The 13484-nt window shown below is 40.2% G+C and overlaps 1 protein-coding gene across 1 annotated transcript in view; it reads left to right on the top strand.

Moving 5' to 3' along the window:
* TRPM6 (transient receptor potential cation channel subfamily M member 6) overlaps nucleotides 1–13484 on the top strand; it is a 132660-nt gene that overhangs the window by 103794 nt on the left and 15382 nt on the right. The window contains exons 33-37 of the mRNA XM_089779237.1: nucleotides 3250–3315; nucleotides 5954–6240; nucleotides 6496–6578; nucleotides 8412–8617; nucleotides 10820–10871. Of these exons, the coding sequence (XP_089635363.1) occupies nucleotides 3250–3315; nucleotides 5954–6240; nucleotides 6496–6578; nucleotides 8412–8617; nucleotides 10820–10871 (694 nt within the window). The remainder of the gene's footprint in view (nucleotides 1–3249; nucleotides 3316–5953; nucleotides 6241–6495; nucleotides 6579–8411; nucleotides 8618–10819; nucleotides 10872–13484) is intronic.

The following is a 13484-nucleotide window of genomic DNA, read 5'->3' as shown; positions in this document are numbered from 1 at the left end:
TTTTTTATTTTTATGCATGCCTTAATTTACCTCTGTGCTTTGTATTAATATGAACTGAATGTCAATGAAAGGGACAAGGGGTTAGACTCATGTAGCTATCTAATTAGAGATCAGAGTCCCTAACAAACTAAACAAAGCTATGCACTCAGTAGAGGATCCAGAAGAGAGAATGGAAATCCCAGTGTCTGGAATAGTCACATGTCTACATTGCAAGGTGAACCCAAGGTTCACGCTCAAGCTTAACTCTCCTGCCATCTACATATAAATTGTACTAACCCAGAGGTCGGATCCAGAGACCCTATGTGAGTTGTGGGTCTGAGCCTGAGTGAAGCTGGGCCCCAGGGTTCAAGCCCTATTGCTTTACAGTATAGATACAGCCCCACAGAACTCATGCTCTTGGTGTCCACTAAAAGCATTCATCATCCACAATCCCACAGGTAGATTTTCTTTGTTCTCTGGACTGGCAAACTGGATAGTTTGCTGGATAGTCAAGCTTTTCCACATAGCCCCATTTTGGAAGACCACCAAGAGGTCTAGGTTATGGGAGGTTGGACACAGGTCTGCATTGTAGAGGCTGGTTCCCAATCCAGAGTTTAGCAATTCCTAATTGAGGTTACCAATGTGTGTACACACTAAAGTCCTAGGTTAACAAACCCAGAGTCTGCTAACTCAAGTTCTACTCACTCTGGATTTACATTGCAGTGTAGATTTACCCTTAGGGATTAATAGATGAGCAAAGGGCCTGGGGAGCACAGGGGAAAGGTGTCAGGGAAGTGAGCTCATTGGGTGTGGCTAGTCAGCATCTAGATACCTGCAAATGGTCCAACCCAGCCAACGTACCTCAAGCTGCAGGGCTGTTTCATTGCTGTGTAACTTCATTCTGGGTCTGGCTGGAGCCTGAGTTTTGGGATCCTCCCACTGAACAGAAAACTGAGCCTGGATGTTTACACAGCAGAGAGAGAGCTTGGCAGCGCAAGCACTGTGATCCCAAGTCAGCTGACACAGGCCAGCCACAGGTTTCTAATTGCTGTGTATGCCCAGAGATGCAGGCAGGCCGGCTGCGGAAAGGGGCGAGTCAAAGGAGGCAACTGCTCCCAGGGCTCAGTGATTCAAAGGGATCTGGGGCTCCAGCCACTACAACTGTAGTGGCAGTGGCCAGAGCCCAGAACCCTTTAAATTGCTGCTGGAGTGCCATGCAGGTGGGTTATGGACAGCTCTTAGGGCTGCCTGAGGAGGTGGGGTGCTGAACAGTGTGCTCCAGGCAGCTCGGGGCGGGGTGGGGCGGGAGGACGCTGCAGTCCTGGTAGTGCTAAGGGCCAGCTGCCTTCAGCTCTGTCCCTACGGCCCTCAACCTTGCTCCTTTCTGGAGCACAGAGTCATTTCCCCCCCGCACCCCTTCTCAGTGGCCCAGTATGGCTGTTGGCTCCCTGGATACAGGTCTCTCACCTGGACTGAAGGCAATGAAACAGACAGAAAGGAGGCAGAGATGGTTACTACAGCAGCATGGCTCAAGGGATCCCTGGCTTTAGACTATATAGACTACTTCTTAACCTTTCCTGTCCTAAGGGCTTTCAGAGTCTATATGTCAAGTGACTAATAAATTGTTACCTTGCTTTGAAAAGGCTGCCTGGTGTCATGACAAATATTTACTCAGATCATTGCATCCTGAAAGGGTAAAGAACAAATTTTCCACTGTTGACTACACTGACTGCAGGGAGCCACAGAGAGAGACAAGAACTGCTAGCAAGCAAAGGCCCAGTTTTGGAGTCCGCGTGGTCCACGGGCCTGCCCCTATGTAGCAGTGTGGCTCTTTGGGGTTTGGCACAACAGACTCCATGAATCTGTAAAACTGTCTTTGTCTGTCATCTTCTGTGGTTCCCGCTTTGTAGCATTCCACCCCACTGCAAGCTGTCTATTCATTTCATATCTAGCAATATAGTGAGGCCATTTCAGATATTTGTTGGCAAATGATGATAAAGAAAAAAATAGGCCCTGACAATTAAACACTTATTTTCACAATTGATGAAATCTTAAGGAACTGAGCTATTCTTCCCAGAAAAGAGAGGGGCAATAGTTTGTTCATAGCTGTTCCCTCCAATCTTGATGAAATATAGTATTAATTGCACTTTCTCCCTTTCTTCTTGCCTGCTGGAGTGGATTTCTTCAATTAACTTGTACTGGACTCAAATTCTGTTTATATACTTATGAACACATTGGAGGTCTGGTAGGGAATAAATCTTCTGGATACTGTGATTGCCCACTATGCTGTTTTATTTCTAAAATTAGATTGTGCATAGACTTACAAAGCTACAGGTTTCTCTACTTTCTGGTGAGAATAATCTAGAACCTACCAGCAGATGTCCCTGTAGACCACGCTACCTTAGACCTTTTCACCAGAACCCTTGAGGAAGACAGAAGCAAGTGTACAGCTACGTGAAGTTCAGAGATTGTGCTGTAGTTACAGTGAATAGCAGCCAATATTTTCATTCCAGGGACAGGCACAGCTCTACTTGAATGCCAGTGACAAATCTGCCTCAGTGTCTATTTGTGCATATAATTTAATTAGATGATGTTTTTCAATGCAATCTAGAATCGGTTCCATTGTATGCTGAGTAAAATAAGATGTTTCCAGAGGCTTCTGTGTTATTTTGTATTTCATTTGTAATGCTAGGATGCAGGGTCACCAACTGAGGTAAGGGACTGCCACTGCTACTATGGAACTGGCAGTGGCAGGAACCTTGGGCCACTGGCAGTACAGGCCAGGCATTCCTGAAGGGCTGGTTTGGTGATGCTAGCTTCCAACCCCGCCCCTTCCACCAGAGGTCCTGCCTCTTCTGAGGGCATGAAACCACTCCCTCAGCTTCCCAAGGGGACCAGCAATTATTTTGGCAGCCTTGGAGAATAGATGTGTCTGCAGCAGTGGGTGGGACTCTGCGAATGTGGGTTCAGTTCAGGATTTTACCACAGACTTCCTGGATGACTTTGGGTAAATCTTTCCTTGCCTCAGCTCACACATCTCTAAACTCTGGCTAACTGGACCTCTCTGACGCTTAGATTCTGCGAGGATAAATCCATAAATATTTGGTTGTTGCACACATGTTATAGTGCTGAAGGCCATATACACATACAGAGAAAAGGCTGGCCACCACAAAATGTACTTGTTTTGTAATATTACAATAAAGCACCATCAAATATCTCTGAAAATCAACCAGGTCAATGCTAGCCCAAAACTGTCTGTTTTGTCTGCAGCTGTTGAAAGGAACAACCTAATGAGGCTTGCTCATACTATACCATTTACACCAGTCCAGTTCTTTGGTGAGTGCCATTTTCTCTCCTGTGTTTTGAAATTATTATAATTACAGCATGGATTATTTTTAAAGAATGTGGTTAAGAAACCTCTTAGGTTGGATTAATCTAGGCAGATCTAACTTACATTTATTTTCTGAAAGGAACACTTATCATACTGGTTATTATGGATTTCTTTTTTAGGCCCATATCGCTCCCCACTTGTTGTATAGGGAGCCCAGGTGCCTATTTCAGGTCATGTCTACACTAAAAAGGAAAGTCAAATCAAGATACACAACTCCAGTTAGGTGAATTATGTTGCTGGAGTCAATGTATCTTGCTTTGAATTTCCTTGCCGTCCCCACAGCAGAGAAAGCCAACGGGAACAAATGCTCCTGACTGGATTTCCTAACTCCTCACAGAAGTGGGAGTACTGGCTGCTGATGGGCATCCTCTGAGTTTGATTTAGCGAGTCTTAACTAGACAGACTAAATCGAACTCTGGAAGATCAATCGTGGTAGCTTCAATCTTTCATTTAGTGAAGACATGGCCTCAGGCTTTGTGGTTTGCAGTGTAATTCCAGTGACTTTCTAGATGCCTGGAAGTTAAGCGTTGCATTGTTGAGTGCTGCAAAGCTTAAGTTCCTTTGTAGATCCAGGTCCTTCTTCCATGTCACTTTGAGACTAGACTCTCCTGTGCAGGGTGCTCTGAGACTGAAATCTACTGTGTCAGCTCATGTGTCTCTTACTATTGCCCCTTTCCACTTGACTTCTTCCCTCACCCATTATTTATATGGCTTTGATTATAAAGTTTTTAATCCTCTGCTTGTCAAGTTATTTTGTGTGGAGAGAATTCCAAACAATAAAACTGATTGATTCATAATTTGAAGGATTTTTATTTTTGTCCATTTATTAGCAGTTCCGGTTTTATTAAAAAAATAGCACAGCTTTCTACAGTAATCAGCCCTGAGACATTGCTACATCTTATGATAAAACTTAGGGCCTGAAACTCCACTCTCTTAAATTGATTCAGCTGATATCAAGTCTGTGTAATGGAGTGGCGAATCAGACCTCTAGTATCTTGGGACCATTAGTGCAGACTATGTTCACTGGATGTTGTATCAAATGAACTTAAGACATAGAAATAGTACCTGTAAATGTTTAATTATTTTATCAATAATTCTGGTCATTAATCTATTAACTTGAACATTTGTACACAGTGGGCCAGATTTTCAGTCTGGCTCATACTTAACCTCACTTAGTAGCACCTGTAATTATTTGTGTGTACAGACAATGCAAGATATTAAGTACCTGAAGATATTCTGAGATTGGGTACTTTGTATGTCTATATTATAGCAACTGCTTCTGCAAATAATCTCAGTCACAAAAAGGGAAGGCAGGTTTTAAAACTCTGGCCTATTATATTAGCTTCTGGAAGATAATAATGAATAATTTCCCCCTGACTACAGGTCAAAGGCAGAATACCACCACAACTACATAGTGAGACAGTGTAGAAGAGTGAGTGAGCTGAATCTTACTTGATGCTTTTTGCATGCAAAATGATGCTGTTGAGTGGGAGACTGAAATTTTGTGCAATAGAGATAGGAAGGTCAAATTCTTAATTTAAAATAGTAAACTTCATTTAATTTAAAATAATAAATGCTATGATTATTTGTCTTAATTACTTCTCATCACTTAGTTTATATTAAAACAGAACCCTAAATATTTTAGGAAATTTACTGTCTTTTCTCAGTTCAGATAACTCATTGATTCCCACCATGTATGTGCTAGTTTGAGCCAAATTCTGCTTCTCTTGCTCCTGTTGTTTAGCCTCTGATTTCTCCAATAACCCAGCCAAAATCAATGGGACTGTCATGAGCAAAGTGCTACTCAGTGTGTGTCAGAGTGGCAAAATCCAGCCATTAGCATTTATAGTTGTCAAGAAGATAAAGGTGTTACCTCCTAATGGCAAGCAAGATCAAAAGGGAAAAATGCTATGAGTAGTATTGATCTTAATTGTTTTCTGGAAGATAAAAAAAATCTTGCTAAAGATTCTTCTTTTATATAAATACAGACAAAGAGCAGGAGAGAAAAGTCTCAGCATATTTTGATTTTAATTTCAGTGTAACCAATTATAGACCAGGGATTGGTGTTTAAAAACCAATTATAGACCAGGGATTGGTGTTTAAAAACAACAATTAGACCCAATCATCCAAAAAATCCAATGAACTTGCTGCTACTGGGAAAAGCCACTAAAGAAAAGAAAATGATCACAGCTATGTTTGATAAGATCCACTGGTTTAAATCAACATGGTTTGTATGTGTTGAAGCATGTGTGAAGGCTAGAATTCATCCCTGTGAAGAAGGCCATACAAACTCTGTACTATGTATGTCCTCAAAGTAGAGAGACAATGTCATTTAAGGAATGTATAGCTCTCGAGCTGGCCCTGTGAACAGGGTTGAATGTGACTTTTGGTAATCAACAGAAAACATGGATGATATTTCAGAAATACAGGGGTTTTTTTTTCAGGTAGTGAAGTGGAAACCCAAATGACTAGGTACTGTCAAGTGAGAAAGTTCTATGCAATGGTAGGGGAAGAAATGTAATGTTTTAAAATGATGTTGCTATGGTCTGTGATCTTGATAAATAAAACTTCTTTTGACTTCAGCTGGAGAGGAGGTGACAATCTATAGGCTAGAAGAGAGCTCGCCTTTGAACCTAGATAAAAGCATGTCATCCTGGTCACAGCGTGGGATGGCTGCGCTGATCCAAGTCTTGTCCCAAGAGGAGATGGATGGAGGCCTCCGTAGAGCCATGAAGGTCATGTGTACCTGGTCTGAGAATAATATATTGAAGCTGGGACAAATCTTCATTGTGAAGTCTTTTCTTCCTGAGGTGGTTAGGACGTGGCAGACAATCTTTCAGGAAGGCACAGTGCTACATCTTTGCCTGAGGGTGAGTCTAAACCTGGAGGGAAACTGTCCAGTCCAGTTTGGCAGGTATATACAGACCTTCTAGCCTATAGATTTGCTACATGTAAACACCGCCAGCCTGGAGTGACCCACTGTTTAATTATTGTTATCTTTTTGGAGAGAGGGGCTTGAAAAAAATCCATTTCCTATTAATGATTAGGAAGGAAGATTCCCTTTCCTTATATATTCCGGCCTTTCTTATGTTAAAGCAATACTTGTAAATTTGTTTTTTATTTAGGAAATACAACAGCAAAGGGCTGCTCAGAAGCTGATCTATACCTTCAACCAAGTGAAGCCACAGAGCATTCCATATTCCCCAAGGTAGGCAAACTGCGGTACTAAATTCAAGAGTGCGGTACTAAATTCTAAATACAACCTTTTGCAATTGTTGAGTGCTGGATGCAGGAGTTTTTCAGGGGCACCTCTCAACTAGGGAACTTAGTCTGTTTCTGTGGCTACGTCTAGACTGCAGGCTTCTTTTCTAGAAGAGATCTTCCGGAAAAGCTTATTTAGAAAGAGAGCGTCCACACAGCAAAAGCACAAGGATGAAGCAATGTACTTTTTTGAAATATAGCATCCACATTGATTGGACACTATCTCGCATTTCAGTTGTGATTAGTCTGGACCGAGTGGCCATCAGGGCACCTGTGTTATTTCCTGGAGGCCTCTTCTTTTGAAAGAACGCCCTCTTCTTCCTTTTCGGAAAAAGGTTCTTCCTCATAGAATGAGATTTACCGCCGTCAGAAAAATCCCTCCGTTCTTTCCACTTTGTTGAAAGAACTCAATGGCAGTGTAGATGCAAGTATTGTTTTTCTGGAAAAATGGCCATTTTTACTGTCTTTCAAGGTCTGTTTTCTTCTCTGTGTCATTTTTAGGAGAGGGTAGGTTAATAATATTTAACTGGGTGGGTAAAAAAACAAGTGGTCCTGTGGCACCTTAGAAACTAACATAAATATATATAATATGAGCTTTCATGTGCAAAAAAACCAAAACATTTTTAGGACATATAAAGGATTTGAAGGTATGCATTAACTTGGGCAGATTGGTGAGGTGTCAATCTAGAAGAAATTGTGTCCATGCTTTTAACCTTTATAAAGTGCATAAAGCTTATACCAGGCACTAATTAAAGGGAGACAAATAAATCAAATAGATATATATGAATTAGAAAAATTGCAGAATTTTTCTAGAAGTAGTATCTGTTACTTGTTTATGCTGAAGAAGTTCTTCTGAAAGAAGGGCCTGATCCAAAGTCCGTTGAAAAATAATTGGAAATACGGCCATTGGTTTCAATGGGCTTTGGAAAAGGCCTCTACTAAGCAAACTCGAAAGCAAAGTGTTTGTGAGACAACAGGCAGTCTTCTAATTTTCTGAGCACGCTGCTCTGCGATAGGGCTGCTTTAGTGTTGTGTGAGTGGAAAATATTTTCAGGTTTGCAAACTATGGTTTTCAGGGGCTGAAGAAAGAGTGCATGTAAAAAATCACTTCTATTTTAACATCACCATAGACCCATATTCATTTAGTAAAATGGACCATACTTTGCTACTGAGTGCTTTCAATAACATTTCTTTTACTCAGAACTTTACAGGGTCTGGTGGCAATTTAAAGGGCCTGGGACCCCAAGCGTTGGGCTCCAGGGCAACTGCCTTCTTTGTTCCCCCCCACCCTGTTAGAAGCTCTGACTGCCACTATCCATGCTTATGCAGCTATTTATAGTTGCGCTAGATCAATGGGAGCTACTGTAAGTATGTGTATGTAAACAGAGCTAGCACCTTTAACTTGTAGCTAGATATAGCTATAGAGATTAGCTATGTACTCAGGAGAAGGCAGATCTCTAGAATAACAATAGCATTCCCTGCTTTCCTTAGAGTACTCTTCCTGTCTGCTGACACTTTTTTTTTTATATTAGGGCTTTGTTTTGAGATCATTCTCTGAAATATTGACTCCAGTATATTATATCTCTCAGGAATGACTTCCTGCTACCTACCATTTGCTACCTTCTGCTGTTGAGATTTTTCTGAGAGGTGTGAAATTTGTAAGTGGTGGAGTGGTCTCAAACTTTTCAGTATATCTGCTTTGCTCTGAAATAATTGTAATCTTATTGTGAGGACACTCATCACTCTGCCAGCTTTTGACTGTCAGCATTTTTACCCACAGGTTTCTGGAGGTTTTCTTAATATATTGCCATTCAGCCAATCAGTGGCTGACCATTGAGAAATACATGACGGGTGAATTCCGCAAATATAACAACAACAACGGGGATGAGATAATCCCCAGCAATTTGCTGGAAGAGATGATGTTGGCCTTCTCTCATTGGACCTACGAGTATACCCGAGGGGAGCTCCTTGTTCTGGATTTGCAAGGTGACTGCCAAAATGCAGTTTATTATATATTTTAGAGCTGCCACTAAGAAAACAACATTAAATTTGACTTGGCAAAAGAGAGACAAATTCTATTCTATTCTATTCTATTCTATTCTATTCTATTCTATTCTATTCTATTCTATTCTATTCTATTCTATTCATGTCAATCCTGAGCAACTCCAGAGACATCATTGGTGTTACTCTGAATGTATATAGTTGTAAATGAGAATGATATCTAGCCCTATATATCTAGTTTAGGTGTACAAGACCAGGAACTAAAATAATGCATGGTAACATTTCAATTGGCTGTATAAAAAACACTTCACATGTTGATGTTGAGTAAGAATGTTAAATATTTGTGACAAACACACATCATTCACCTCAGATCTTTGAAAACAGGTATCAGCTATTTATATTTTTTCATGAATATAACTGTAAATAGTTTAATTAAGTTGCAGTTCTGAGCATGATTTACAGAGTCAAAAGAGCAGAGTGTGGCATAATCACAATACAATGAATGTGTATAGTGGAATGTGCTGTATTTTAAAATAATCATTTGACAATGTTCAGAAAATGAACACCATCTATCAAGCAGTTTAAATATCACTGGGTTCTCATTCTTGTCAAGGGCAATATATACTGCCAGACATAAGTTTATCATGTTTATATTTTACAGAAGTGGTGAATTACAGTAAGACTTCCCTGCCAAGCAAAACAAACCATTAAGTCCATGCTTGCCTTCATTGGTTTTGATCTGCAAATTAGGAAATCTGTGTATCTTTGCTAACAATATAGAGTAGTAGTTTTGGGAAGTATCCCGAAATAGCAACACCGCATCTTTAAAAGTGCCTGTTATTTCCCGAAATAGAGGGTTCGCTATTCCGGCGTCTCTGTAACCCTCATTCCATGAGGATTAAGGAATTTGTTGGAATAGTGCGCGGTCTACACAGCACCAAATTTCAAAATAAACTCTTTCAACTTTGACTCAGAATAAGCTACGCAATTTGCAGAGCACAAATTGTGTAGCTTATTCTGACAGAAGGGTGCAGTCTAGACACACCCATAATGGAACTGAACCACACATCCTCCCTTATTTTTAAAATTGATGGACCAGTACCACTGACTTTCAGATGAAAAAGGAAAGCGTGTGCATAAATCTTTGCAGAACTGGGGTACTCATTTCCATCCCTAACCAGGAAACAGAAGTGTGAAAACACACAGAATTATTTACAGCACAAAATTCTTTTGAACCTCAGAAAAGGTCTGAGTTAGGTGCGAGCCAGTGTTCAATTTGTCCATAATAGATTAGCTGTCCCTAAACTGGAGCTCTCTAATCAGAATAATCAGAGGAGTGCTCTCTGATCAGTGTCCTGATGGAATTCCTGGCAGAACAGCCTATCTGTTGGAAACCTGCAACTAAAGGGAGAGAGAGAAAGAGTGTGTGTAAAATCTCTTACACTATATATAACTATTTACCTGTATCCATTGCAGAACATGAGTTCATCACTAATGGACCATAGGAGTTAAAATAATTGGATGTGAATGTTAGTGGATGTTTTCCTGTACATTAGAAGCCAATGATTTTTAAAATAGAATCCCATAAGCCCCAGTGAGGCATTAGTTTGGGGAGAGGAATTTAACACAAAGGAACTAGTTCTTCCATTGATTTACTGCAAAATGCCTATTAGCACTGATGGGAGCTACCTATCTAACTTTACTGTAACCCCCACCAGAAGGTCAGGATAGAATGGATCCCAGAATTCTCACAGCGCAATGGCTAAATAAGGGGACATACTCTGATACCTTTACTCACTTTGAATAGTACCTTTCAATATGAATAGCCCTATTGATCAGTAGGGTTTTAATAGTGAACTAAGGTGCTATTCAACATGAGTACAGGGCTCAGAATTTGGCCTCATTTTACTGTAGTTAGAATAGTTTGGGCAACTCTTTCCATGGTTTCATAGTATAGAGCCATTTGGGTAATTTTCTAGTCTATTCATTGATAAATCTAAGAGCATGTAATATGAGGAATGAAATGAGAACAATTAGCTGTCATTTGCTAACAAATAGCTGCAACTTTTTATTTTTTCCGAAAGTATACATTTAGACTCTACAAAGGAAATTGATATGGAGATTGGTTATGATTTCATGACATTTTAAAAAGTTTTTGCTTGTAACATTCTCTCTAATTTACTGTAGGTGTGGGGGAAGACCTTACTGATCCATCTGTTATTAAACCTGAAGGCAAGCAGTAAGTTTGTCATTTTATTAGATGTCATTTCTAATACATTAGGTGCATTTGTAATTCATTTCAGATGATCTACAGCTAATGGTATAGTTACATGGACAGTTACATTCACAGTGAGAGCTTTCACTTTTTTATTGTAGTCAGGAGTTAAATACCTGATTCGAACATAGTAGTTTTGTTTCTTTCCCAGATGGTGGAGTTCCAACTGGATAATTATAGGACAACGGGGAAGGGGCTGGGCATGCAAGATTCCTAGCTTCACAACAGGACTCTTTTTATGTATGCAACACTTTATATACGATATCTCTGATCCATTTGGGGGGAGACAGTAGTTTTGTTTCCTGGCATTTTGTGGTACTTAAGTATAATTTTTGTTGCTAGATTTGATTTACAAGTGTCTGGCTAGTACTTCTGGCTAGGGGTATACAGGAAATCACACTAGATGATCTGGTAGTCCCTTCTGGCTTTACACTTTTAAACTCGGGGCATGTCTACACAAATGTTTAATTCACAGCAAGCTGTGGTGTGAATATACTGCATACTGACTCTCCATGTGGGTTCGGCCAACATGCTCACAAGTTTGTTAGTTTACTTTAATCTACTTGTGTTTCAAGGTGGAGTAGATCAGAGCATACGTATGTACTGTTAGAGTCTTCAGGGACAGTTAGGGCATGTCTACACTGGGGAGTTATTTCAAAATAACTACCTTTGTTTCAAAAGAACAAGGTGAGCCTCCAAACTACCAAGCCTGTTGTTTCAAAATAATGGGCTTGTTATTTTGAAATAACTCCTGCTTGTGAAGAAGAATAAGCTTATTTTAAAATACTTATTTTGGGAATTATTATTTCAAAATAACTTTTCAAAATAACCTAGTAGTTTGGACATAGCCAAAGGTATCACAGGACTGTCCGATGTTTTCCATTATGTATTTGTGCCCTGCCAAGTACGATGCCTCAATACAGGAGAGAGGTTTCTAAATAAAGAGATAAATAAATGTAGTGTAATTGACGATTGATCACAAAGAGTCCACAGAAGATGCTGAAAGTTAGGACTTGTCTACATGCCTGTTACTCTGCTGCAAGTCAGAGCATGAAGCTACATCAGACTAGCTTGCCACTCTCGTAGGGCATGTCTACACTACAGGGCAAAGGTCAAACTATAATATGCAATTTCAGCTATGTCTATTGTGTAGCTGAAGTCAAAATAGCTTAATTTGGCTTTTGGCACTGTCTACACAGCAGGAAGGCGAAGGAAGAACACTCTTCCTTCAAATTCCCATACTGCTTATGAAATGAGAGTTACAGAAGTTGGAGTAAGAAGTCTTCCAGCTCGTCGTTATTTCAAAATAATGGCTTGCTATGTAGACGCACACTTTGTTATTTCAAAATAACGTCAGTTATTCTGAAATAACACTGCTGTTTAGACGTATCCTTAGTGTGCAACAGGCCAATTCAAGAGTAGATTCACACTCTAGGTTCCTCTGAACTGGGTGTTTGAGTGGACAAACTCTTAATTCAGCTGGAGGCTCCACGTCAGTGAGGCTTCACACAGACAGAAGACTCTGTTTGTATGGATCTCAGAGTGTTGTATCAAATCTTGCCTGCAGTTAGATGTTACAATAATCTATGTAAGAGGTATGTATCACTAACCCAGTTTCATGAAAGGAGAAACCGAAGTTCAGAGACATTAAACGACATGTCCTAGACACAAAACAGGTCAATTCCAGAACTAGGATTAAAAACTTGATCTTCTGTTTCCAAAACCATTATTATTAATAATACCATTTGTATTATCAATAACATTAATAATTAATTAAAATGCACAATATTAGTAAGTAGTTATATGATTATTGATACTATATATGTATTATTGCAAAAATGTGCTAGGTGTTTATAACAAATACAAGATAATCTACTTTTGACCCCTCATACTGGCCTTACTCATACTGGCCCACATTCACAGTATCCAGAGTCTGTATGAGTCAACAGAAAGTCTTGCCATCCTTCTCCTACCAGAAGCCAAATGGAAATTCCTGAGCCAGAGGAGGCAGAGATGGAGGAATTGGTTGCTTCAGTCTCACTGTGTTGTCCCGATGATTATAGACAATTCCAGGAACTAGTCCAGAGAGGGGTAGATGAGCTGCACATCCCCTAAAGGAAGTTCAGGAATCCAAGCTTCTGGGCCTTCTACAGACTATAGGATCTAGTCGGTAGCGCTCCCAGTGAATGAAGCCATACTGGAACCAGCAAAAACTGTATGGGAAATGTCAGCTTTCTGTGCCCCTTTCTGCAAGGATGGCAGAAAAACTCTAGTGCGTGATCAAAAAGGGAACAGAAGTGTTGTTTTCCCATGCTTCCTTGAACTCCTTGTTTATCCAAGTGGTCATGGAAATGTCCAAGGGCCACCTCAGCTGATTAGGGAGCCAAATATTTTGACCTTTTGGGAAATATGGTGTCCCCCAGCCTTCATTTCAGAATTTCTAACTACCAGGCCTTTTTAGAACTATTCCTCGTTCTTGGACTGCAAACACCAATTATCCCAGAAGAAAAGGGCTCAATTTCAAGCCTTTATTGATGAGGTCAGATTAGCTGCAGGAACCTTGTTACAAGCAGTGTT

Source organism: Pelodiscus sinensis, chromosome 6 (assembly GCF_052426305.1).
Source record: "Pelodiscus sinensis isolate ZL-2025 chromosome 6, ASM5242630v1, whole genome shotgun sequence".
Lineage (NCBI taxonomy): Eukaryota > Metazoa > Chordata > Testudines > Trionychidae > Pelodiscus > Pelodiscus sinensis.
The sequence above is the reverse complement of the archived record's forward strand: the minus strand, read 5'-3'. Positions and strand labels throughout refer to the sequence as shown.